We start from the raw sequence: 26,386 nt of genomic DNA on the forward strand, positions 1-26,386 counted from the left end.
TTTAAGCACTCCCATGTCCATCTTCACCTTCTCAATGACGTCGAGGTTCCTGGCGACAGTGCTTGACCTCGCGTCATCTGAATCATTGTCAAGCCAGTACAGAATTTTTGTACACTGCTCCAACGACGCATAAACTTTATCTGCAACAGTTTTCTGCTCACTAGCTTCATCCAAATCACGCTTAAACTCGCGCAGCTCACTAGTCTCCACGGCAGGTTTTAGACTTTTTATTAGATCAGATTGGTCCTTGACCTCACTAAAAATGTCACGAATTGATTTTACAGTCACATTTTCACATGAACTAAAACTTTGGCAGGCTTTTAGATTGTCATAAAACACTTTTAACTGTTCATCAAAAACTTCTAGCCTTTCACTGCCAATAGCGATAGCTCGCTCAATTTTCTGCTTTTTGGTTAGTGGCATATTGATTCACTAGGTACTTATTTCACAGAAAAATTGTCACAGTTTATTGCATCAATAATTCACTGGATGCTATTGATCTCTTGATGAATGCTAACGCCTATTCATCAGATACTTTGAAATTGTCTCAACCATGACACTTTGGTTGAGCTTGACTTCCGAATTAGCAGGAAGTTCACGAGATCAGTTGGCGAACATACAAACCCCCAATACCAGGAACCATCAAGTTTCAACAGCAGGTTTGAATATAGATTTATTGATGAAATTATTTCAAAGACCTGAAATTACAATATCAATTAGTTCATAATTCCAGTTATTTATAACCACGTAATCTTATTTGCTTTTTAAAAATCATTTTTCTCTACGGTAAAAAATCTTTGGAAACTTTGGCTTTAAAGGAAAATTATTTGGTTTAATAAATCATTGTTAAATGCAACAATAAGGCACATAAAAATTACTAAAACATATATTAATCATAATTAAGTTTCATGCTTAGCTGGCTAAAGCCTTTTTAAAACTACATATAATCGTCCTATACACCATACTTCTTAATAAAAATAACAAATTCTACCTGAAGCTCTTATGGTTTCAAATCCCTGATATACTAGGGTCGTTCACACACTATGAGACCAATGATAGGCCCAATTTTGTTCTCCGAAATCTTCACACTCTCATATCTCATTCAAAAGTAAGGAACGTGCGCATCATAATAAACAAAACAATCCATGCCGCGCCACATTATGAAAGGAAAGCCATAAAAAGACGACATTTGCGCTTGGTTTTCAAATAATGATAAGGAATTAATTTCGTACTTGATAAACACAAAGCTTCCTCGAAAAGAGGTTAAGACACTGTTGTTTCAATTAAAGTGGAGTCGTTGCTGGCAAATCATTGGTATCTCAATATTATAATAATATTATGATTACAGATTTATTCTTATATAACAATGGCACATCATTTGATTACAGCTGTCGATCAAAGGCAGAGAACCAAAAACGTTTTTTTAAGAACCCACCTCTGATTCTGAGTCATTCTGTAAACGTTTTAAGGGTAGATTATCGGAAATTTCTGAATTTGTGATTTTTCATTTTTTCACGAGAAAATGCATGTGAAAGATTAATTATCAAAATATGTGATAAACCTATGATAAAGTGTTTTTCCATAAGTTACATGAAATTACAAAAAAATTCGTCACTCCAAAGTAACAAGTAATTAGGATAATAATGTTCATAAGTTTGACAACAAAATAACTTCATATTAATTAAAATAAACAGTCGGACAATTAATTTATATTATTTATATCTAATCTTTAAAATTCGTCATTTAATTATAAGTTAATGACGGAATAGGCATTTTAAAATAGTGTTTTTGGTTTAATTTTTTTTTCATATTACATCACTGCACTGGTGTCACATTCTATATTTGTTTATTCTTTTATATAAAGTAGTAAGTTTTTTGTCTTTAGTTTAATATTTTTAATAAAGCGGACCTTTTTGATTTCTCTTTTAGGAAAGCTTCATATAGGTACCAGAATGGTTTCATGCTATTTATCGTAGATTAAGCACTGGGTTTATATTATTTTTTTGCTCTTTCTTACCCCTTACAATACCAGGTCTCTAGATGCTAGAGGCGCAACCGCTAGTGTAATATTCAGTTGTCCCAATAGTCAAATATGGACGTTTTCGTCCTTGTTTTTCATTATATTTACGTTTTTACGTATTTGTTATTTATGCAAAAAGAAAGTTTCCCTTTTAGCTGTTTTCAAAATAAATATTACAGTATGTTTAAAGAAACTCATACTTATTTACTTAAGAGTCAAAAAATATTAAACATTTGGTAATTCATTTTTTGAAAGGGGGATGATTAAATTCTTTGATATTTTCATAAATTTTTTGCAATAATTTTGACATACATGTATATTTTGCAAATACCCTTTCATAACATGAAATGGATACTTTTTATGGATGCCATATAATTGATATAACCATTAAAATGGTATATGGTATGAATGACCTCAGAGAAATTGACAAATGAAAGACCAGCTTTATCAGTAAAACTTTCAACAGCTTCACTGATACTAAACTTTGTACCCTGCAAGTCTCAAGGTTTACAAGACTAGCGCAAAGTCTAAAAATTAATCACTTCCCAAATTTTTTTTCTTGTGAACATGATTTTCATATTGTACTTATCTAACCTTCTAATAGAACATGTGAGATTTGCAGGGCGTTAGATATTATGAACCTGATAAGATATTCATTATCAAACATGGAGAGCAGTAAGGATTTAGTGGTTTTGGGTGGGTGAGGTTAATACCTCCCCCCCCCACCTCAAAAAATTTTGTTATAAATTTGTTATTGGTATGAAGGGGGGAGGGGGTGAGTGGTTAAATCTAATATACATGTGGTTTTTAATGTTTTTTTCGGAAGGAAGGGGGGGGGGGAGGGCCGGGGGGTCGTTTTATCACACCCCCTCAAATATCAAACACTTGATTTTTTGTCTAAATTCCAGTTTTTAAAGCAATACATTTTTTGTTTGTCCGCTAGGATCTCGTTAACCAGAACCAATTGAGTTCTGGATTTAAATAGTTCCCAGGATGGTTTAGGGTAATATATTTCTAATTTTTAGTCTTACCATGATTTTATGCTGTTTTTTTCTCAAATACAGAGCTGGTGGGTGCTAGAGTCAAAGTCTTGAGAATGGCAATGCCAGAATAATAGTAGTGATGATCAGCATCTCAATCAATATAATTGTTTAAAGTTTTGAAGGAAGATTGGGCAATTTTTCATTAGTATATCCCTATATTCCATAAACAAATGTAAACAATTGTGGGAAACCCGATAAAAAATCATGACAATTGGGCATGCTATAATCATTATCAAATTATCAAAAACGAAACAATCCTATTTACTGAAATTATATTATTGTTTTTTTTTGCTCGAATGTGTCTCTTAAATATTTTATAAGCGGCTTGCAGAGTCAGAACCAAAGTAAGAGAGATACTGTTGAATAGGCAAGGCAATACGGTATAAAATGAATAATAAATCGAAAAAGAGGGGGATAGATATAAAAAAAAATATGGTATTCTAACAGACAGACAGAAAAGCTTATAAACGGATCAAAAGGCTGATAAAAGACCAATTATATCATGCAGATTGACAAATACAAGAGACAGATGTATAAATAGGCATGCAAATATTTTAAAATAAATGCATAAAAAATCCTAAAAAGCTTTTAGTTTTAATTATAACGCCACCTAAATATAATTTCATCCTTGTCAGCATAAAGAATATACAAACTACATATGATTTAATTCTAAGCTCAGTTTATTCGCATTTACACTAAAAATATGTCATTTACAATTACATTTTTCAGGAACTTCTTTATAGTGCCTATATAAAAGGGGATAAATTTAGTTTTTTTTCCGAAGTATCCCCCTTTTTAAAGGAACTATAAAGAGCTTTGTTTATCCTTACCAGAAAAAAAACAAATATTAAGCAATTTTACTTAATAATAAATATTACATAAAAATTTAAAATTTTCAAAAATTGCTAAATATATGTGATTATCATTTTATTCTTACTACATTTTTGTTTTGTGTTGGTTTAATAAATTAGTATAGTTATTAGAGATTTTTAAAAATTTGAACAGAGAATTTTACGAATTAAGTATTTTGAATACAACCTTATAAATCCTTAGATTTTACTTCAATATTAAAAAAGAAAATTTGATATTTTTTTAATGTCAATATGTAGCATAAATAGTAGAAAAAATGTCATAACCATTTGCAGATCTTTCAATTTTTTTTATTGGAGCACTGAATTGGGATACACTAATTTATCGTCCGTTTATCTATCCCTCCATATTGTATATTAAATTGTAAATTTGATTGTTATCCAAATTAATATGAAAACTTTTAACTAGAAACTGCTCAAACTAGGACAATTAAACAAATTTAATTTACACACTAAATTTGAGTTAGTTAGAGATATTATTTAGAGTGATAATCTACTATTAATCATAACAAAGATGATTAAATTAATAACAAAATAATATCAAGAATAGACAAACTAAAATGACAGAGGGATAGAAGATGATCATTGACAAGAAAAATCAGACGCATATCGCTAGTATTAGGTATAGAAATGAACTTATTTATAGGAAGAACTCATATCCTAAACTTTCAAAACTATTCAGAATTATCTTGAAATTATAATAAACATATACATACACACTTAAGTTATGAAATATGCTTTGCAAATTTAAGTTTAGGTGGTTGAAATATCTGTGCTATCATTTTCGCAAATAAACCTATTTCTTAGATTAGCAAAAGTATAATTTTCAAGACACAAATTATTGGATTAATTTATTCCCTACACCCCACTTCTAATGAATGCCCCTTAATCCTAGATCTAGGAACACTTTACTAATTTTGCTTTTAAGGACAATTTAGAAAAAAAACTTTATAAGGTTGCAAGGAGGGATTGAATAATGATAATTAAATTAATCTTCAACCCCTACTCTCCTTTATTATCTATATCAGTTAAGTTCACAGATTTTTATCTGTTGTGTGTGAATTCAAAGAGGGGGTCAAAAAGAATTGGTCAGGCCTTTCATATTTTAAATAGCAAAGGGTGTTTGCATGCCAATATTATATTCCACAAAAGGTAGAATTTCTAATAAATTAATTAGGGTACAAATATGTAATCTTTTTAGCCTATTCCCTATTATTAGCCTAAAGGTAATATCTATTAATGATTTGTTAACATTTTGCTTGATATTATAAATGCGCGAAACTGATGGCACACCATTTAGTTGTTAGGTTAAAGAGATGACATAGCATATTAGTGAATTTAAAGGACGTTGGCTTATTTACATTTCCTGATTGTTATACGTACTTAATTCTACCAGCTAAACCCCTAGAGAGAGAGAGAGAGAGAGAGAATTGAGGGGGAGGGTTTGAGTTTGACCCACCACCTTGAATTTTATTTTGCAAAACAAATAATTTAGAGGGATTTCTCTTTGGAGGTTAGAAAAACACCCCCCCCCCCAAAAAAAAAAAATAAACAAATCTTCCTGGGACCTATATGATGCTAGATATTTCAGTACTAACATACAGACAGTGTGACATGCAGTTTCTTGTATTAATGATACACTATATTAAGTATACATGCTAAATTTTAGAAAAAGAAACTTGAAAACCCCAAAAAATTTTGGCTTTTAACTTTTGAAGCAGCCTTAAAAATCACATTAACCTCATTGCGTTTTGGACTGACAGACAAAGTAAGTTATAGAGTATCATTGCTACGTAAGTATGTATAAAAGAAATATAAGGGTATTATCAATTTATCAAAGTAAATATTTTTTTGCTCTGTTCTGTTATTTTTTAATCTCTTTAATTATTGCATCTATAGATATTAATCATTGTTAATAAACAGCAGTTAACCCTTACAGATCGGGAGGGGGGGGGGGGGCTCCAAGAGCACCCCCCCTCTAGTTTATTCAATCTCATTTTTTTTGTAGGTAAGATGGAGTGCTGTGACTTCATGACTTTTTAAGTTTAGTAATTATACGTCGGCAAGAGTTGATTTTATTAGGATATCTGGTCTGTGTCGGTCGTGGTGACCGGTCAAAGTCGGTTGGGTAGCACCAAAATTAGAAAAAATTCTAAATAAATCTTAATTTCTACATTATGACTTTTGTGTATAAGGAGAAACCTAAATTTTTTTTGGTGAATACTAGGATATCAATGACCTTCTGAGAAAAGTTGTGTTTTGACCGTTTGACCGCTCCCTGACCGACTTTATGACCGATTTTTGTCCGGCTTTTACTACAGACATATATCATGAATATCGTTGCATCTATTACAGCTAGAGACCTATAATTTTTTTTGGTAAATCCTTGAGCAACATCTAACAGATAAAAATATTAATTGGCGCCGCCAACCGCCGTTTTACCGCCGTAACCGCCAAAAATGGCGGTTTCCGTTATTTGCCGTTTTTCGGCGATGATCAGAAAAAGTAATTTTTTTGTTATGAAAAATAAAAGTTCGTCCTAAAATTTGGTCATCCTAGCTGCAAAATTGGCCGCTCTAAAGCTGTTTTAAAATTTAGCGGCTGGCCGCTAAAAAGCGGCTAAGGAGCGGCCTGGCCGCTATGACTAGAAACAGTAATTTTCTCTAAAAATACACATGAACCACCAGAAAAAAAATTTTACGTCTTTATCTGTAACAGGAGCCGAGATAGAGGGGGGGACTCTTGGAGCCCCCCCCCCTGATCTATTAAGGTGGGAATTGGGGCCCGAGCTGTAAGGGTTAAATTAAGCTTAATATAAAATTACTAAACAATTTTTATATAAAAATAACTATTAAACTTCAATTAATAACTGAACTATTTAAAGATTGTTATTTACTTTGGATAAAAACTTAAATGCTATTAACTTTTTCGCCTGTTGAAATAATTGAAAGAAAAAATTTAAAAACAAAGTAAACATATAATAGTATTTTAAACTGGCAAACAAGTTGATGGCAAAATACTCTCTGAATTTAATGAAAAAATGAAAGGTTTGGTGAGAATTTAAAAAAAGACATATATTTTCTCACATTTATATGAATATTTTTCTTTGGCTTTTCACATAAAACCACTCTAATAAAAACATATACATACAGTTTTGTCTTCTTCACATAAGCTCTATTCTAAAGTTAAATAGACAAATAATTTTAGTTTATATTATTTAAATCACCTGTAATTGTCTGTAAAAATTATCGTTTTTCATTTCAAAATGTTTTATAATCACATATTTTTAAAAGCGAAGCTTTTCTATAATTAGGGTCGGTCCGTCCGTCCGTACGTCCGTCCGTACGTCCATCCGTCCGTCCGTCCGAGATAGATAGCTTTTATTCGTTAATTTAGGCATGTTAGAATTGTCCTATCGATTTCAAACTTTGCATGATGATTCCTGTAGTAGTTGGGCAAGATTTAGAAAGCGTAGCAACTCTATAATCATTACCAGAATGTCCGTACGTCCATTTTAAAAATGTTGATTTTTCTACCTTTTTAACAACAAATTTTCAAGTGTTCTAATTATCCGTTTGATCTGATTTTTGGTATATTGATTCCTGGGACAACAACGAACAATATTATAAGCGAAGCAACTCTATAATCAAGTCCAAAAATGTAAGTATGTCCATAAACATTATCCTGCTTCAAGCAGTTTTTTCAACAAATTTACTTACAATTTTGCTTCGACTCTAATACTTTTAAATTCTGATTATTCAGTTCAGATACCATACAAGTGTTAATGTCCGTTTGTCCTACCGTTTCAGTGCTTCGCTTTTATGGATGTTGTCATCCTTGTTTCCCCAATGTTTGTTGGCTTTTTGCCTAATGTTTTGGGTAAATTGTTGTTTTTCCGGTGCCTAGCTGCGTGGTAGGACACTGTTGGCGTGTTTTTGACAGTATCTGCCATAATATCCTGGTGGACACTTGCACTTCCCTGACTTCCGACACCGACCTCCGTTGTCACACTTTACTCCGTTCATACCACATTTAACTGGAATAGAACAAGGATGAAAATATTCATACAAGAGAAGCTCTGAAATCAAACGGTAGAATAAACGAATAAAAACACTTGTAGAGTAAAAGTTAGGAGATTATTAATATAATAATTTAGGCACTTAAATATATTTCTAAGACTTTATTATGAAGAAGCACCGCTTAAAATATTGTACTTTGTACCAAGGAATCATTGTTTCAAAAATGAGATTGATAGGATGATAATACCATACAAAAAATTGTTGCAAACAGTTTAAAATCAGCATGCTTTGAATAGGACTTTTTGGTAGCGGTTACAGATAATCTAATAATCTTAATCCTTTCCAAATCAAATCAGAAGTACTTAAGTTTTGTCAGAAGCAAATCGTTTTGACACATGTGACTTTTTTCATGAAAACAAAATTAATTATAATTTACAAGAAAAGTACGTACTTTGATAATCATTATCATGTGGAATGTTAGTGCTTTATTGCTTGATTATTATTATCTTGATACAGGACTCAAAGGTATGCATATAGTATTTGACCATTCTCACGAATTTACATATTTTATACTTTGAATTCATATTTAAGTTCAGTTAGAAGTTTTATGGTGGTAATTTTAATAATCATCCATTAATTGGGCAATTTTATTTTACATTAAAACAGTGAATTTTTTAATCCAGAAGAGAAAAAGGTGTAAACGAAAAAGAGGATAAATTCTATGTAATATTTCATAAGAAAACATGAAACATGCATTTCCTTTCATTTTCTTTTATTATCATCTAGAATCTTGTATCTTTATAATAGGACAATCCCCCCACCCCACCAACCCCCCCACCCCCACCCCCTACTCACCTCTATCAGCCTTTTAAACCTTAATGCAATTAAACTAGACTCTAAATCTAAAAAAGAGTGTTAGGGGGGGAGGGGATAGGGTGATAAAATGCTCTACTATCATAATATGAGATTTTACTTTTAATTCTATGCAAAAAATGAGGGTTCTTATTACATCATTTTTCTTACACTCTTAGAACACTTTCATTTTTATTTGTTGAAAAACAATATATTAGTAGTTTTGGGTCCCGTAGTTTTTAAACTAACTAGCGGCTATGACTTTGGGTTAGGGAGGAGGCCAAAACCATCCTAAGTCATTAATTCAAAAATATAATAGCCAAACTTATCTCGCGACCTAAATGAAGCTTCCATAAAATGAAGAACTCGATCGTTTCAGTGTTATCAAAATCTTAAGTTTCAGACAAAAAACTGTTCCCAAAGTTTTGAAAGACACAAATCAAGATTCTACTACTTTATAAATTGAGTCTATTTTTACCTTTTTTACAGGTTTTGCCAGTGAATTCAGGTTTGCACAAACACTTGTTTGGTGCCACACATTTGCCACCATTTCTGCAACCTTTGACACACTTCGCTAAAATATAAACTATTATCAGCTATTTCTTTTATATCTTTTATTTTTAAGGTTAAAGAGCAAGGACGTCTAAGCTTTTTTATTTGGGGGGGGGGGGGGATTGTGGTAAACATTGTGGCGGGGGGGGGGGGGGGGTAATCTTTCTAACCTATAGGTAAGGACTTCCAAGATTTTTGTGTTATTTAGGGGGGGGGGGGATAAAATTATGGGGGGTTTATCATACCCCCCCCCCTTGGACGTCCCTATTAAAGTGTGATCAAATATTAATTATGTTTTTCATGCTTTTGGAATCCATACAAGACTTAAAAATAAAATACTTACGTTTATTGCATGATCTCCCTCTCCAATCTGGGGGACATGAACATTTATTGTTTCCAACACAAACACCGCCATTTTTACATTTTCTCCGACATTGTAGCGCATCAAAAGTCGTCAATTTATCCTCATTGTTAAATATCGTCTTTATTATTGTATTTTCATTAGATGTCGTCTTTTCTTTATCAAATATCGCCTTAGTTCCAAGATCATTGCTTTCTATAGTTGTATTTATTGTGTTTGACGGTATTTGAATATTTTTCATGTCCTCGTCTTGTAAGTAGTTTTCTTCTATTGCATATTTAGGTCCTCGCTTGCCTAAAGATTCATATTTTGGCCTGACTTTGTGTCTGTGCATTACTTCATTTTCCTCATCATTTCTTCGTAAAGGGAATAAGAATTTTTTAACCCAGGGGCTGCTATTCAGCCAATTAATTCCATTTAAAATTGACAAAAAATAATTATTTTGTTGGAGTAAAGTTGGAGTAAAACTTATTTTTTGGTGTAACTGAAAGGGAAGTGGGTAGGAAGGGGGGAGAAAAAGGGAAGAGGGTTGAGGGGAAATTTTCACTGAGAATTGTTTGTCATAATCACATTTCCTTTTCCCTGTCTGTCAAAGTCTGTATTTAATGTCTGTATTTAAATTTCAAGCATATGTGTCAGAATCTTCTTCATTATGTAAGCTAGACCTAATAGTAGCCTTTGACGAAATTTAAAGTTTTAACAATTTTTGTCCATATTTTCTTTACTATAAAAAAGAAAGGTACATAGCGAATTTTGGTGTTCTAATCCCATTTTAACACATAACTTTAAGAGTTCTTAGCATTTGTGACTTTTCCCCTCCACCATTTTTCATTTTCTTTTTATTTACACTACATAAAAACTTTTTGTCCTAGATACAATTTGTAAAACTAGCGGCTACGCCCCTTGAAGCCTCTAGGGGCACTGGTAGGAGGGGGAAAAGTTGACCTTATCCCATTTTAAATTTAAATTCAAAAGAGTTAAAAAAAAAATTTTGGGGGGGGAGGGAATCCTCCCAAAAAAAGTTAAAAACCTTCCCAGAACCTATAAGAAGCTTCACTTTAAAGAAGAACAATATCGGTTCAGCGGTTAGCGAGATCCTTTGGGACAGACAAAAAAACGTTTACTACTTTATATAATAGGATTTTCTTTTTTTTTTACAATCTTTATTCCTTTGCCTGTTGTTGATGTAGTCATCATTATGGCTGCAGAACTGTTTGTCACATTTCTGGTGACCATTGCATGGAGGACTACAGGGAGTCTTACAGAAAAGGCCGTTGCCTACCATTCCTGGAGGGCAGGACCCGCAGGTTATCTGGTCTCCTGGAGCCTCCACACAGGATACACCTGAAGAAGAATTCCATCAGTTGTTGGGGTTTTAAAGTTAAAAAAATTATAAGAGCCCTCAGAGCGACTTAATTTTTTGTTAATTGTTTGTTCAGTCGTGTATTAACAAATAAACAATTACACATACCTATAGAATTATAACAATTTATATTGGATGGATGTATTACAAACAAAAACAATGTAATCTAGTTTGGATGGCGTAGAAGCCTAAAATTACCAAAAGACAAGTAGACTGTAGAAGGCTTCCCTGTAAACACAAACCCCTATAACCACGAATGGACAAAAAAGGTTGCAAAAATGTTTTGTTTGTTCAAATGTAGCCCCAAAAATAATTTAGCTAACCTGGAAAACATCGTAGTCCAGAGGGGCAAGGAACCTTTCTTGGAGCCGTACAAATAGTTCCATCTCCCAACAGAGGTTTCGGACATCTGTCATACAGAATAATGTACCTAATGTCTTCGGTAAAACAAATTCTTAACTTAAGGAAAAGAATCGTAATAAGTTGCATAAAACGAGAAAAAAAACATTCTAACCATTTTATTTAAATTCAAAGTTTGTACAAAGTCAAATAAGTTGATTATTTTTGACATTTTAGGTACATTGATATTGCCTGCCACACGCATAGCCTCGTCCAGGAGCGGGTTCATCCCTGCAGGCCACACCAGGATAACAAGGGTTAGGATCACAATCATCTATATCTAAACAAATCATTTCTTTAAAGTTTGGTCATTTTTTTTGGTTAGTTTCTAAATCTAACATAACCCTGTGTCTTCATACAGAAAATTCATCTTATCAAAATCTTTAAAGATGGCCATAGACAACCAGCCCTATAATTGCAAAAATTATGTCTCAAAGTTCATTTTATGTATAGGAATGAAGAGGGCATGATTGCATGATATTTGAACATTTGTATTATAATGTGTTTTGCCATGGGTTAAAATATACCTTACCTTGACAATAAGAGCCATTGCCCTGCATGCCAGGCGGGCAAGGACCGCAGCTGTAGCCTCCAGGTTTAGACTCACAGGTAACTTCTTCATGACAGGGATTCTCCGCACAATGGTCTATTCCATTTGCTAAACAATGCACATAAATTAAACATTTTTATGCATATTTAATTAAATCTAAAAATCATTTATGATGCATAAAACACTTTTTCAATGAAAATTAAAAATCAAACGCATATATTCATACTTCATAGCATTTAAGTAAATCTAGAAATTTATTTTACATTTCAAGCAACTTGTATAGTAATTATCTTGGATTTTGCCAAACCACTTAAAATCACGAAACCTTCTCTATTGAAAATATTAAATGCTAAAACTTACTTTTCGTATAGCAGTTAACACCATCTCCAATTAGGCCGTCTGGACAAGAACCACATTTAAATTGTCCTTTCTAAATAAAAATCTGTATGTAAAAACAACAGAATATGTGCCTGTCTTTACGTCTATCTAAATGTCCTTAGTTTTGAAAGCAAAAAATACGCCTTGATTTTAATCGCCTGACATTGCAGCAAGAGGTATCAGGTTTTTATCTCATTTTAAATACCCCCCAACATCTCGAAGTATTGATAATTTATGTAAAGAAATCCGCCAATCTTACCAAATTTTATCTTCTAATTTGTAATATCCGCAAAATTTAAGGAGTTGCAAATATCTGTGTTAGTGTAACTCAGAAGCAATATCTTCAATTATTCAATCAAATTTCAGACCTTGAAATCACGAAAAAAGGGACGAGTCAATTGTAGATAAATAAACTTCCAACTATAATAAGAAAGTACAATATCATGTCCAGATTGTTTGGATGTTTAAAAGAAAGGGAAATGTTGGGAAGATTTATTTAAATTGGCCTTTCCCCATATTCTTGTAAGATAGTTTATTTTAGCCGAAAATGATCCAAGAATAATAGAACAAGGATGACAACATCCTTAAGTAGCAAAGCTCATAATCATGGATAGACATCTGGAAAAATGATCTATAGAGTATGCCATAAAAAAAAACTTAAATAAAATAAATCACGAAATCCTTTAAAAATGTAAAATCGTCTTTTGAAGCATAAAGCTGATAAGAAAAACGTGAAAATCTAGGAATCGATCTAGCACCCCGGCTAGCACCCCAGCAAGTCTTTATAAAACGTGATGAAACTATGTAATTTTTTTACTTAATTAATCCCTAAAGATGTCAACTGTTTATCTTGAACATTAGTCGAGAAAATTAAAACTTGAAAAACTAGGAATCGATCTAGCACCCCAACCAATTAGCATATCCTAATAAAACTTGATGAAAATATGTGGGGTGTAAACATATCCAATCCTTTAAAATTTCAGCCGTCTATCTTGAATAAGGATTGAAAAAAAAAACATATAAATCTAGAAATCGATCTAGCACCCCAATTGATATACAAATATTAATGAAACTTAGTGAAAATATGTAGAATGTTAATCCCTGAAAGTTTCAGTCGTCTGAGAAAAAACGTTTACCCCATACCGTTACTGACTGACGGACAGACAAAGTAAATTATAGAGTAGCTACTACAAATAGATAAATAGAGATGGGAAGAGTGAGATCGAGAGGGATGGAAAGAATTAAAAAGTTAGAGAGAAAGAAATATAAAATAAGAGAGATAATTTTGGATTAGAACTTCAATGCAAAATGTATTAAAATGAATTACACAAGTTATCAATACCCCCCAAATTTATATTAAACTATATCCACCCAAAAATAAAACCTTGGACGTACTTGCCCCTAGAGGCTGACATTGAAACTATTAGTAAATTAGATTAGTTAATAGTTTCCTTTATTCTTTATTTGTTTTTCTGTGTTTCGTTCGAATCTCGGCCCAAACTACATTATATACATAGAAGTTAAACCTACTGGCGCTTTATCAGATGCGAGTTATTTACAATAAGAAAAGACGGAATGCCTTGGTCAAAAAATAGGTCCAACTCATCACCATGCATAGCTTTTACTTCCAGACAAAGGTTATGCAATCAATAGGTTGTTTTTCTGCAATAATTGGGATGTAAGTCCCTAAAATAAAGATCTGGTCTAACTTTGTTATCCAACGTTCTGAACTGTACACTGAACTGTACAAAGAGTTGATCTTAAAATTATTTCTCGTATTCATTCGAATCCGGTGGATAGGAACCGGTTATCATCCATACGAAAAAACTATGTCTAGCATCGTATTATATCCAGCTTTCTACGAATATAAAAATATATAATCATAAGATTAAAACCAGTTTTTTAGCCAGTGCCTTCGGCACCTCGGGGCTAAAAAAAACTGGTTTTAATCTTAAAATTGTACATTCTATATCCGCGGAAAGCTGTTTATAATACGATGAAAGAAATAACTATTCCTTTACAGACAAAAAAAACTGTAGAGTGCTCGATAAAGTAGTTTACCTGAGCAGGTGTACATTTAACACCAGGAAAACACGGGTTCTGTGAACACGCGTCCGACTCCCAGCAGCTTATTCCATCGCCTACCATAGAACCAGGACATGCACCACATAAGTACCCTAAAATTATAGAAAAATTTAGTTGAAATGGTTTTCATTTGATTCTATAATCTTTTACTAGTTATCCTAAGTAGTAATGGAGTAAGTTTTTTGTTTGTTAAGAACTTACTAACCACAGAACCTATTGGGAAAAATTCACATAGATCCTAGGACTGTTTTTTACTATTGTACATGGTGTTTTTTTTTAATGGAACAAAAGTATTGCTTAATATAACCCACTTGCCATTGACAGAAATTAATAATCTATATCTTAATTTCTTCATTGGGTTGGGGCATTTTGTATAAGAAAAAAATATTTAGCGATTTTCAACAAATTATGCCTTAAAAACCGGTTTTTTCAAAGTACCTATTTTTGGAAGATTTTTGGATCATGACCAATTTAAAGAGTGTGCAAAAATGCGTAAATTTTTAAAAATCAAATTGTGTGGCTTGTGTTAATAGTAGAAAAATTTTATGCACACCGTTAGAATTGTCATAAACTCTAGTTTTTGGAAATATATGTATCTTATTCATGCAATTTGTAGTATAGAAGCTACGTTGGAAAATGTGAGAAAGGTTGAAAAGTTTTAAGTAAGTTGGGACATTTTACCACGTAGCTCCTAAACTATACGTAGCACAGGAATAGTTCTTAAACACCCAAAAAATAGAGTTTATGACGATTCTAACGATATGCATAACATTTTTCTACTATTAACACAAGCCGCGCAATTTGAATTTTAAAAATGTACGCATTTTTGCACGCTCTTTAAATTGGTCATGATCCAAAAATCTTCCAAAAATAGGTACTTTGAAAAAACCGGTTTTTAAGGCATAATTTGTTGAAAATAGCTAAATATTTTTTTCTTATACAAAATGCCCCAACCCAATGAAGAAATTAAGATATAGATTATTAATTTCTGTCAATGGCAAGTGGGTTATATTAAGCAATACCTTTGTTCCATTAAAAAAAAACCACCCTGTATTTCATAATTTGAAGTCTTGGGAAGGATCTTTTTACTGTCCCCTCTTTTCCGTATTCCTAAAAAACGGACGCAACATAATGCCATAATTAAATCTAACTTTATTATTTCTTTTTTAGTTTTTGTTTTTCCATTAATACATGAAATCAATCATTATTTAGAAAATAAAAAAAAACATACATATAATTATAAATAAACACATAGACATCCTAAACTTCTCAAATTATTTTTGAGAATATTTGTCTGTATGATTAATAAAGTAAAGCTATCAAGATTGTAAAAAAGTTTGAGGTATACTTTACATCTTATGTTCATTAAAGATGATACACTTAAAAGTTAGAAATTTGGATGCTAGAACCAATAATTAATACTTAGTTGGAAGTAAACTATATTCCTTAGTGGCTTAAAATAAGACCTATCAACCCAACCCCAAAACATCACTAAGTTTTTTAAGCAAGACTGAGACACAATTTTTAGAAGACGAATAAAGTCCCTAAAAAATCAGCATGTTACGTCATAAAAATGAGGCATTATCCATCTCTTTTTTAAGGGGTTTTCTTTCCCACTCCTCCTCTCCTCATCCCTCATTTTTATGACGTCATTAAGGGACTTTCTTAGTCTTCCAATTTTTACTATGAGTATGAGGACTGGTGTTGTATCTATATTTTTTTTCAGAATTCCTTATATAAAAGAGGTAGGATATGAAGCTCTTTATAGGTCTCGAAAATGTTTCTAACATTTTCCCCTTACAATAAAAATTTATGGTAATGGGTCGACCTTTGAACCCCCCCTTATTTGTGACCTTAGAGGCATCTAGAAGCGTATCCAAAAGTAATGAAAAATACTATATGAACTGGTTTTACACTTATTTGAAAAACTTTAAGTAAATATTTCTTGAAATTTACAAGCTATACATCTCCCATCAATGTTTACATGGTAGTAATAGTTGTAAATCTGTGTACAAAAAAAAACTTTACTATTCTTTACATCAAATATGTTAACGCACTAAACATAATCGAATATCTCATTTTATCTAACATTTTCATAAACTGAATATATATTTTTGCTAGTCGTAATAGTTCTTAGCACCCAAGCAGCATTTATGTATGCCAATAACAACGATAAGGTTCATCAAAAGCCTTATGGTTCATATCATCAAATGAAATTATATTTATCAATCTATTTTTATTTTGTTGTGACAGAACATCAACATAATTTTTTTTTCTAAATTTCCAAATCAATATCTAAATTTCGTGATTTTAATAAATTATTAATTTAATCTATTTCATATCAAATTTATATAATAATTAATGTTTTGTTACAACATCATTTAATTCTTAAAAAAAACATCAATATTTAAATTAATATATGCATAAAATTTTATTCTTTTATGTAGCACATTTTAGAAAAGTTTTATTAGAAATAATGTAAACTAATCAAATGTTAAGGCTTATCAATCTACCTATTTATCTATATACCTATCTATCTATCTATCTATCTATCTATCTATCTATCTATCTATCTATCTATCTATATATCTATCTATCTATCTATCTATCTATCTATCTATCTATCTATCTATCTATCTATCTATCTATCTATCTATCTATCTATCTATCTATCTATCTATCTATCTATCTATCTATCTATCTATCTATCTATCTATCTATCTATCTATCTATCTATCTATCTATCTATCTATCTATCTATCTATCTATCTATCTATCTATCTATCTATCTATCTATCTATCTATCTATCTATCTATCTATCTATCTATCTATCTATCTATCTATCTATCTATCTATCTATCTATCTATCTATCTATCTATCTATCTATCTATCTATCTATCTATCTATCTATCTATCTATCTATCTATCTATCTATCTATCTATCTATCTATCTATCTATCTATCTATCTATCTATCTATCTATCTATCTATCTATCTATCTATCTATCTATCTATCTATCTATCTATCTATCTATCTATCTATCTATCTATCTATCCATCTATCTATCTATCTATCTATCTATCTATCTATCTATCTATCTATCTATCTATCTATCTATCTATATATATATATCTACCTATCTATCTATCTATCTATCTATCTATACCTTTACTCCTGCCCATCCAAAGGTTGACACAGGTAACTCCAGGATAACAAGGATCCAAGGAACAAGGATCCTCAACAACTAAAAAATAAAATAATTTGTGGATGATAAATGGGTCTTAATTTTTTATTGAATCTTTATATTGGTTCTTGGTAGGTAGGGCTATTTTTGTGAAGAAAAGATGTATGAGCTTTGTACTAGAATCATTATTCTTTTCACTATAAAAATAAAAAAAAACGACGCCCAAGAAACATTTTAGTTCTAATTTTTACCTGGCGTGCACTTGATACCATTGCCAATGAATCCTTTGGGACATTTACCACACTTGGCCTTGTCTGGGAAATTATAACAGCTCACGCCCCTACAAAAATTGAATAATATCAGATTATTTATAATAATATTAAACTTTTAAAAAGAATCCAGAGAAAAAATACAATTAAATCTCTAAATCATTTTACTTTATCTTTTTTTCTTTTCTTTGTCATCAAGCTCAAATTAAATTCTGGTTTATTATCCTTAGCAATTTTACAATATTCGGTAAATATAAATAATTCATAGTTGGCCAAATGAGACAGTTCTGTTCAAAAGACATATTCATAATTGTCTTTTTAATATTAACAAGGCATTTGATACAAGTGTTACTATTGGCTCGCAACACATGTTGGATCCAACTATTCATAAGTAGGTACAAAACTAAAAATGGAAAAAAATAATCCAATATCTATTTCAAATCTTCAAAAGTTTACAAGATATGACTCTCTCCAATAAAATGGAATAAACATTTTTACTTTTCTCATCTACACATTTCGCTTCTATGGATAGTAAATCCTCGTTAAAATTTGGATATTAACATAACATTATTTATTTTTTAGCACAGTGTATATTATTGCATTAAATATTTATTTAAACTCTTCCAATTCGACGATTTCATAAATGCTTTGTTAATTTTTTATACAAAAATTACATAAAAAATTACCTAAAACAGGGGTTACTTTTTGCACAGTGGTCAATATTACATGAGATTCCATCCCCAACATAACCATCAGGACAAGCACCACATTTATATCCTAATTCTTTATCCTAAAGAGAGAAAGGTCAATGGCAGTTGAAATGAAATTCATTTAATTTATCTTGAAAATATCAATCTACTTTCTAAATTTGTTAAGTAAACCAATATTTTTTTTTAGGGGGGGGGGGGGTATTTTTTCAGGGGTTATTTCTCTTGGGAGTGTAGAGATATCTTACCCCAAAATATTGATAAATCTAGAACAAAATTCACTGCAAAGGAAACCATTTCAGTCCAGCGGTTAGCAAGATCTTAAGTTACAGACACACACAAACAATGATATTTACATCCTGTTACTTTTATAAAAGAATACCTCAAAACATTCTACTCCAGGGGCACACGGGTTTGAAGCACACGGTCCCATCTCTACCACATCATAACAATGCTGACCATCCCCTTGGAGGTTGGGGGGACATTGTCCACATGTATACCCTCCTTGGTTATCTACATATAAATGTAAATATTTATATATATATAGATACATGGCCCCATCTCTACCACATCATAACAATGCTGACCATCCCCTTGAAGTTTAGGGGGACATTGTCCACATGTATACCCTCCTTGGTTATCTACATATAAATGTAAATATTTATATATATATAGATACATGGCCCCATCTCTACCACATCATAGCAATGCTGACCATCCCCTTGAAGTTTAGGGGGACATTGTCCACATGTATACCCTCCTTGGTTATCTAGATACATAGATATTAAGATAGATATAATTATAAATACAATGTCTTATCTCAATTATAGATTTATGAAATAGATGGAGGGATGGTTGAATAATTTTTGGTTTCCAAGTAAATAGATTGAGATGGCTGGATAGATAATAAAAATAGCTATATTTTAAGACATCAAATTATATACCTGGGACACAATCCACGCCAGGATAGCAGGGATTAACAACACAGGGATCTTTGAAACAATTTATTCCATCTCCCAGTAATCCTCGGGGACAAGGACCACATTCATAACTAAGAGAAAATAATATTTAAACCATAATTTTACAATTATTTAAAAATAATAGTTCCTTGTAAATACTATCTTTCAGTTTTTAATATCGTTTACAGCAGGCTTTAATTCAATAAAATAAAAAGTTTTATAACAATAATGATTTATTGACTGCCAAATGGTTTAAAGCAATAATACTACTTTATCTTTTTCTCTCATTTCACGAGGCGTAGCAATGATAAAACCTTCTTGATGAATTAAGTTTAGCAAAGTATTTTAAATTGAATTAACTTTTAACTGTATTTCTTTTCAGATCTAAAGTCACATATTAATTTAATTTTATCACTGATCTTTTATAGACCGTTGTATGGTCATGCAAACATTTTCTATTAAAGTATTAGCTGTGCTTTAAAAAACTACCTAGAATTCCTATGTATACAATCAACACTATGAAAGCATGGATTCGAACTACAGGCGTCCTGGTAGCAATGAGTACCATCCCCAATCATATCCTTGGGACATGGGCCACAGACAGGCGTCCCGTCCAGGACCAGGCACTCCACGCCTGGGTAACAGGATATGGCAGAGCACAGGTTTCTACAGGTTATACCGTTTCCAGCGTAGCCCTAAACAACAATAGAAGAGATAGGTACGGAAGACACATTCAAGAGACATTTAAAATAGTACCTACTGCTGCTTTGTCTGACGAATGACATTTTCATCAAAATTTGTTTTGAGCTGTATGTAATAACAGACATAATGCGTCATTCTAAAGTGTCTGCTATTAAGGTTTTTTTAAGATTAAAAAGGATAGATAGATAGAAAAAGGTAAGATAATTTTAATAATTACTACCTGTGGACAATTAGCACAATGGAAACCGGTTTTAGTACTTGTACACTCTACTTCTGGATAACAAGGACTGGGGGTACAATAGTCTCGTGTACATTCAGTACCATCTCCCTGAAAAAAATGAAAAAATAAAATCAAAAACATAAGAATTAATAATTATTACATGTTGGACGCAAATCAAATCTGGGATTAAAAAAAATATATCCTTCATATTTAAAAGTAACATAGCTGTTAGTCTGTTTGCCTGTAGCATAAGATCTCGCTAACTGCTGGATTGATTTGGTTCTTCTTTACAACAAAACTTCATATAGGTCCAGCAATAGGGGGAAAAAAATTTGAGCCAAAGTTTTTTTTTACTTTTTCTTATTAAAACTTAAATAGAAAGTGGATAGTCAACTTACCCTCCCCCGCTAGTACTGATATATTATGAATATTATCTAAAATATTTCCCACAAAAACATGGGTTTTATATTTGGTATTTCACATAAAACCGATACGCAGCTTAGTTTTTTTTTTTTAAATCTATTAAACTTACCTTCATTCCTGGTGGACACTCTCCACAAACAGGAAAATCTCCAAAGTTTGCAAAGCAGGTGACATTGGGGTAACAAGGATTAGATGAACATGGATCCTGATAATTCAATCATAGATAGATGGATAACAAAGGCATTTGGATAAACAAGGAGAAGCCCCATAGGGTTATGTCACCCCAAGATTATGTTAACATATATTAAGATTATCTATCTTAAATTCCTTTGACAAATTGACGTGTTCAGAATTCTCTTTTTCTGTCGATTTTTCATCAAAACTAATGGAAGATTTTTCTTCAATAGTTGTTGATGGTTTAGAATCAATGATTGTATTGTGTTTAAAACAGTTTATACCATCACCACTGTAGCCTGGTAATATTGACTTTCAGATTTTTTACAATACTGGAAAAATACTAGGGAAAATAGTTCGAAAGTGAGGGGAAAGAAAGATATTATTAAAGAGAGAGAAAAAAAAATAAGAAAAAGTAGATAAAAATGCTAGGACGTGAAATATCTGTAGTGAAGTTACTAAATTTAAGCGGAAAAAGAGAAATGAAATTTACAAAATGCAATCTACATAAAAATGTGTAAACTTTAAGTACTAAAAATAGAAAACAAATAAACTTTGGTAAAAACATTCTTTGTAGATTGTACAGACATTTTTTTTGTAATTTTAATTATTTTGAATGTAAAACCTTTTATTCATTGCAAATATTTTCACTTCTAAGGTTAAAATTATTTTTAAACCTTTAAATGAAAAGTTTTTCATTTCACTCTAGTGTTTTCTCTTTTTTTATTTAAATGAATGAAAAAAGATATAAAAGTCAATCCTGTAGGACATTCCCCACACTGGAAGTACCAATTTAAGGGGGTGCACTCCACTCCTATTAAAATAAAATATATTTAATTAGTTTTAGAACAGCTGTTCTTTAGTCTTCAAGCTCTAAAACAGGATATCTGCTTATTAAGTAATTGTAAATCGCACAGTTAATTGGGTACAAGCAAATGTCAATTTCCAAAAAATAATAATTACTGTACACAAAATCTGACGTAAAAATATTGTTTACTGATTTTTATGGATTAAATACTCCAATAAATAAAAATCAAGGGATTTTTCATAAAGATATGTTGCAGACAAATGAAAGTTATTGTCCTTGTTTGATTATAATTTAAATCTTTACCTGGAAAGCAAGGATTAGGACTGCAAAGTCCCGGCGGGCCACAGTTTTCTCCATCCCCCACTAATCCAGCCGGGCAAGGTCCACAGTTATAGTCTGTTCCTTGGGTGCTACAACTGACTCCTTTAATATAAAAAATCTTTTTATATTTTGTATTTTTTACTCCATTACTGTTTTCAATTAAAGATAAGTAAATGTTAGATATATTAATCTTTTCAAATTCCTAAAGATCCCAAATTACCTTGATAACATGGATTAGGAGAACATGCATCTGTTTCTTCTTCACAAAACTCTCCCTAAAACACATTATATAGACACTTGATAGATAATATTATCCCTTATCATAAAAGTAAATGGCTTTAGTCAAATTGACTTAAAAACTTTCAAAAAACTTTTACAATAAATATCTATTTCCTAACCAAAACTTGTTAATAAAAGTTACATATAATATAATAAAACGTAACATAATAACATTTTCTTTCTTTCTGAAAGGGAGAATGAAATGTTTTCAATACTTGCTGACAGATTAGAAATACAAAAATATGGAGCACCTTCCCAAATATTGCAGGTGTAGGGTTATTACACCCCTCCCTCTCAATTTTTACCCCAAGAGTAAATTCCAATCTTATAGAGTCCCTATCCATAATGTTACTTAGGATATCTAATAGTCCAAAGGATTGCGAGCTAGTAAGAGACATATGAAAAGTCTGTCTAATATTTTAGCACAACCATTAGATGTTAGCTTCACATAATTGGAAACTTAAAAGGCAAAATTATTATAACATCATTATTATTTGATGTGTAAGTGGGGTAGGGTTTTCCATCTGAATTAAATGTAACTTCACCAAATATGGTTTCCAAGATTTCTTCATTTCTTTTTCGCAGATTTTTACGCTCATACAAAAACAAAAACATATTTAGCAAAATGTTCTTGAGATAAGAAGTATAGCCCATGTAGTAACAGAAGCATGTTTTGGAAATAAATAAAGGGCAGCTGATTCTTTTAGATAGGTGCTTGATTGTTATCTAAATTAAGAAATGTACATATATTTTAAATTGAACTTGTACTGTTTTATGGATCATTCCAAAAATTACAAGGTTTAAAACTTTTGAGAAATATTAAGTGTCCTAAAACAGGCTTACCATTAATTCATACGATATGAAATTGAAATACATATTCATTGGTTTTTATTTCTTTTGCTATTATAAATGTGTTTTTGGTTTGTGATAACACTGAGAGATTTCTGCTAATCTATCAAGTTCCAGACCATTTATCTTTTCATAAATCACATTCACAGAAAAACCAATCATTTTTATTTTATTGGTCTGTCTTTCAATATATTATTCAACCTTTTACTCATTCAGAACATTTTTTCACTGAAATCTTAAAGAAATTTTTTTCTCTTATGTTTTTAAAGTTGTTTAAAAATAGTGATTTATAGCCGAAGCTTTTTTAATGAGCCGCAAACACAGTTTTTTTCCCCCCAATTTTGTACAATCCACAGCCGAAAGGGTTGTATATTGACTTTTTCAGGATAAACTTTACCAAAAATTTCCATAAAAAAACGAAAGATTTAATGTATTTCTGAAATTTTCATATATGTTTGAAATAACATATATGATACGTGGATATTATTACAGGGGAAAAATTGTCGTCAATTTAGGTTTCTAACATGGACATCATTTATATGTCAGTTCGTTTATCAAGTATGAAGAGGGAGGTTGGGAATATGGGGGTGGACGGGGAAGGGGTCGTTATTTTAGCCACCTAAGAGATTTTTACTTTATAAGAATACGTGATAATCTGTTGTAAGATCCAAGTAATAATAAATCCATTTGTAAATATTATGCACTAAATATACAAATATTGAGTGCCTAGACATTTTCTATATTTAAATATTTTTGCTTCAAATATTTCATGCATACTAAATAACAAGGATAACACCTTAAGAAATGATAGTCCCTTTCGTAGGAACGCCCCTTCAGTAGCTTACAGTAGCTTTTGATATGGTTATTTAAGGTTAATTTAGGTTTAGTTAGGTTAGGTAATTGCCCCTCAGGGTTAGAACTCCCGTAGGTGATAGAAATAGGGAAAAGATACTGCTAAAAATACGATTAAACGCCTCTTAAGAGGCGTCGCCACGAAAGGGAATATACCCGAAATTACTTATATTTTATACTATGGAATATGGAATAAACATATGGAATATAAAATGGAAAAAGACAGATTGATAGAACCTAAAGTTTTTTTTAGCAGCCTTGCTCGTTATAGATCTAGGCAACACTATACCTGTGAATATTTTATCTAAAATACATATACGTTAAAGAAAATAGTTTGAATTACAGAAATGACTTATATACAGACAGAGTGAGTAAATCTAATCTTTATATAAAATTTGATGTAAACAGCATATTGTCTGCATTTTACCTCAAGGACTGGGATACTGCATCCAACATTTTTACCACTCAAAATCGAAATTGTAATTTTTAATGTTTCATCTAATATAATATATCTCAAAAGAAACAGCTTAAGGTGCCTATAAAAAATAACATTATACAATACAATAGGCCAGTATACATTTTACCATTGGTCAATATAAATGTGCACTGGCCTATCATTAGTCATTTATATTTAATGACGTCATTTTGATAGGCACTATAAGTTGCTTTATCTCAATATACTACTGATTGAAAAAGGGCAGAGAAATAATTTTTCTGGAGGATCCTAATCCCTGTTCCTGGTTTACCTGAAATCCTGGGTGACATTGGCACACAAAAGACTGTTCCAATATTTGACAGGTGCCGTACAAACATGGATTTGGAGAACAACTGTTCACAACAAATATTTCACATTTTTCCCCTAAAAATATCAAATTGTGAAATACTTAAAAGTGAATTAATTTTGCAAAATATGTCTTTTATTAAAATCAAAGGAAGTCATTGCTTAAAATTAAGAAATGGAAGGCAAATTAATCTTACTCGAATGTTTAATCTTGTCATTCTATTTTAAAAGACGTAACTTGTAAATACGTATCCAAAATTAATTGAGTAACATTATCAGCATGTAAAATTAAAAGTGTATTAATTAAAATAATTTAAAACTACTGTTTAAAATACTTTCTTTGCACTCCCAAGTATCTAGGGATATTCAAAGCTTAAAACCATCCCGGGACCTATAAGAAGCTTCACTGTAAAGAAGAACCATATCAGTTCTGCAGTTAGCGAGATACTTCGCTACAGACCAAAAAAGTTTACTATTTTAGAATAATTACAATGTAACCCTGTGACCAAAAACTGAACTATAATTACCTGTGTAAGCAGGTGGACAGATACATTTGGGCGAATGATTGGCTCCTCTGGTACATTCTCCTCCATTTAAACAATGACAATCAATCAGTTCTATTCTTATCTCTAGTTTTTCTTTGTGCTTACAGACAGCTCTTTCTCCAAGTACTTCAATTACTACATGCTTTATTTTCAACTTCTAGAAAGTGTATAATTATTAAGATGTGATAAATTAATCACGGGAATCTTCATAAATAGCAAATCAGTTTTGAAAATGAACAAAAGAAATTTCAAAAACATATTTCTTATCACAATGATTAAATAAATTTTTTTCCACTACAGCACAGGAAAACGAATGAATAAACTGTATTAACCCTTATTGAACCCCCCCCCCTAGTTTTTTCAATGTCATTTTTTTGTAGGTAAGATAGAGAATTGTGACTTCATGACTTTTTAATTTTAGTAATTATACGTCGGCAAGAGTTGATTTTATTAGGATATCTGGTCTGTGTCGGTCGTGGTGTCCGGTCAAAGTCGGTTGGGTAGCACCAAAATTTTAAAAAAATTGTAAATAAATCTTAATTTCTACATTACGACTTTTGTGTATAAGGTAGAAACCTAATTTTTTTTGTGAATACTGAGATTTCAATGACCTTATGAGAAAAGTGGTGTTATGACCGTTTGACCGCACCCTGACCGATTTTTGTCCGGCTTTTACTACAGACATATATCATGAATATCGTGGCTTCTATTACAGCTATAAATTTTTTTGGTAAATCCTTGAGCAACAATAAACAGATAAAAATATTAATTGGCGCCGCCAACCGCCGTTTTATCGCCGTAACCGCCGAAAATGGCGGT

General features: G+C 31.4%; 2 protein-coding genes across 2 annotated transcripts in view; both read right to left on the bottom strand.

Moving 5' to 3' along the window:
- Nucleotides 1-7,750: 7,750 nt before the first annotated feature.
- Nucleotides 7,751-10,069, bottom strand: LOC145318538 (uncharacterized). The gene is made up of 3 exons (XM_080159860.1): nucleotides 9,699-10,069; nucleotides 9,282-9,377; nucleotides 7,751-7,968 (listed from the first exon to the last, which is right to left on the bottom strand). The coding sequence occupies exons 1-3, from the start codon at nucleotides 10,048-10,050 to the stop codon at nucleotides 7,835-7,837; spliced, it is 582 nt and encodes a 193-aa protein (XP_080015986.1). The 5' UTR covers nucleotides 10,051-10,069; the 3' UTR covers nucleotides 7,751-7,834.
- A 770-nt stretch (nucleotides 10,070-10,839) lies between these two features.
- LOC145327368 (von Willebrand factor D and EGF domain-containing protein-like) overlaps nucleotides 10,840-26,386 on the bottom strand; it is a 67,190-nt gene continuing 51,643 nt past the window's right edge. The window contains exons 27-46 of the mRNA XM_080170960.1: nucleotides 25,550-25,724; nucleotides 24,988-25,100; nucleotides 22,482-22,536; nucleotides 22,244-22,363; nucleotides 21,892-21,946; nucleotides 21,284-21,430; nucleotides 21,068-21,161; nucleotides 20,536-20,643; nucleotides 20,103-20,308; nucleotides 19,599-19,705; nucleotides 19,037-19,167; nucleotides 18,634-18,737; nucleotides 17,930-18,018; nucleotides 17,661-17,738; nucleotides 14,468-14,583; nucleotides 12,389-12,458; nucleotides 12,011-12,136; nucleotides 11,671-11,758; nucleotides 11,403-11,488; nucleotides 10,840-11,060 (exon numbers count right to left, since the gene is read on the bottom strand). Coding sequence (XP_080027086.1) covers nucleotides 10,840-11,060; nucleotides 11,403-11,488; nucleotides 11,671-11,758; nucleotides 12,011-12,136; nucleotides 12,389-12,458; nucleotides 14,468-14,583; nucleotides 17,661-17,738; nucleotides 17,930-18,018; nucleotides 18,634-18,737; nucleotides 19,037-19,167; nucleotides 19,599-19,705; nucleotides 20,103-20,308; nucleotides 20,536-20,643; nucleotides 21,068-21,161; nucleotides 21,284-21,430; nucleotides 21,892-21,946; nucleotides 22,244-22,363; nucleotides 22,482-22,536; nucleotides 24,988-25,100; nucleotides 25,550-25,724 — 2,289 coding nt within the window. The remainder of the gene's footprint in view (nucleotides 11,061-11,402; nucleotides 11,489-11,670; nucleotides 11,759-12,010; nucleotides 12,137-12,388; nucleotides 12,459-14,467; nucleotides 14,584-17,660; nucleotides 17,739-17,929; nucleotides 18,019-18,633; nucleotides 18,738-19,036; nucleotides 19,168-19,598; nucleotides 19,706-20,102; nucleotides 20,309-20,535; nucleotides 20,644-21,067; nucleotides 21,162-21,283; nucleotides 21,431-21,891; nucleotides 21,947-22,243; nucleotides 22,364-22,481; nucleotides 22,537-24,987; nucleotides 25,101-25,549; nucleotides 25,725-26,386) is intronic.

The sequence above is a fragment of the Acartia tonsa genome, chromosome 1, assembly GCF_053477335.1.
Source record: "Acartia tonsa isolate MP-2025a chromosome 1, ASM5347733v1, whole genome shotgun sequence".
NCBI classification, from domain to species: Eukaryota; Metazoa; Arthropoda; class Copepoda; order Calanoida; family Acartiidae; genus Acartia; species Acartia tonsa.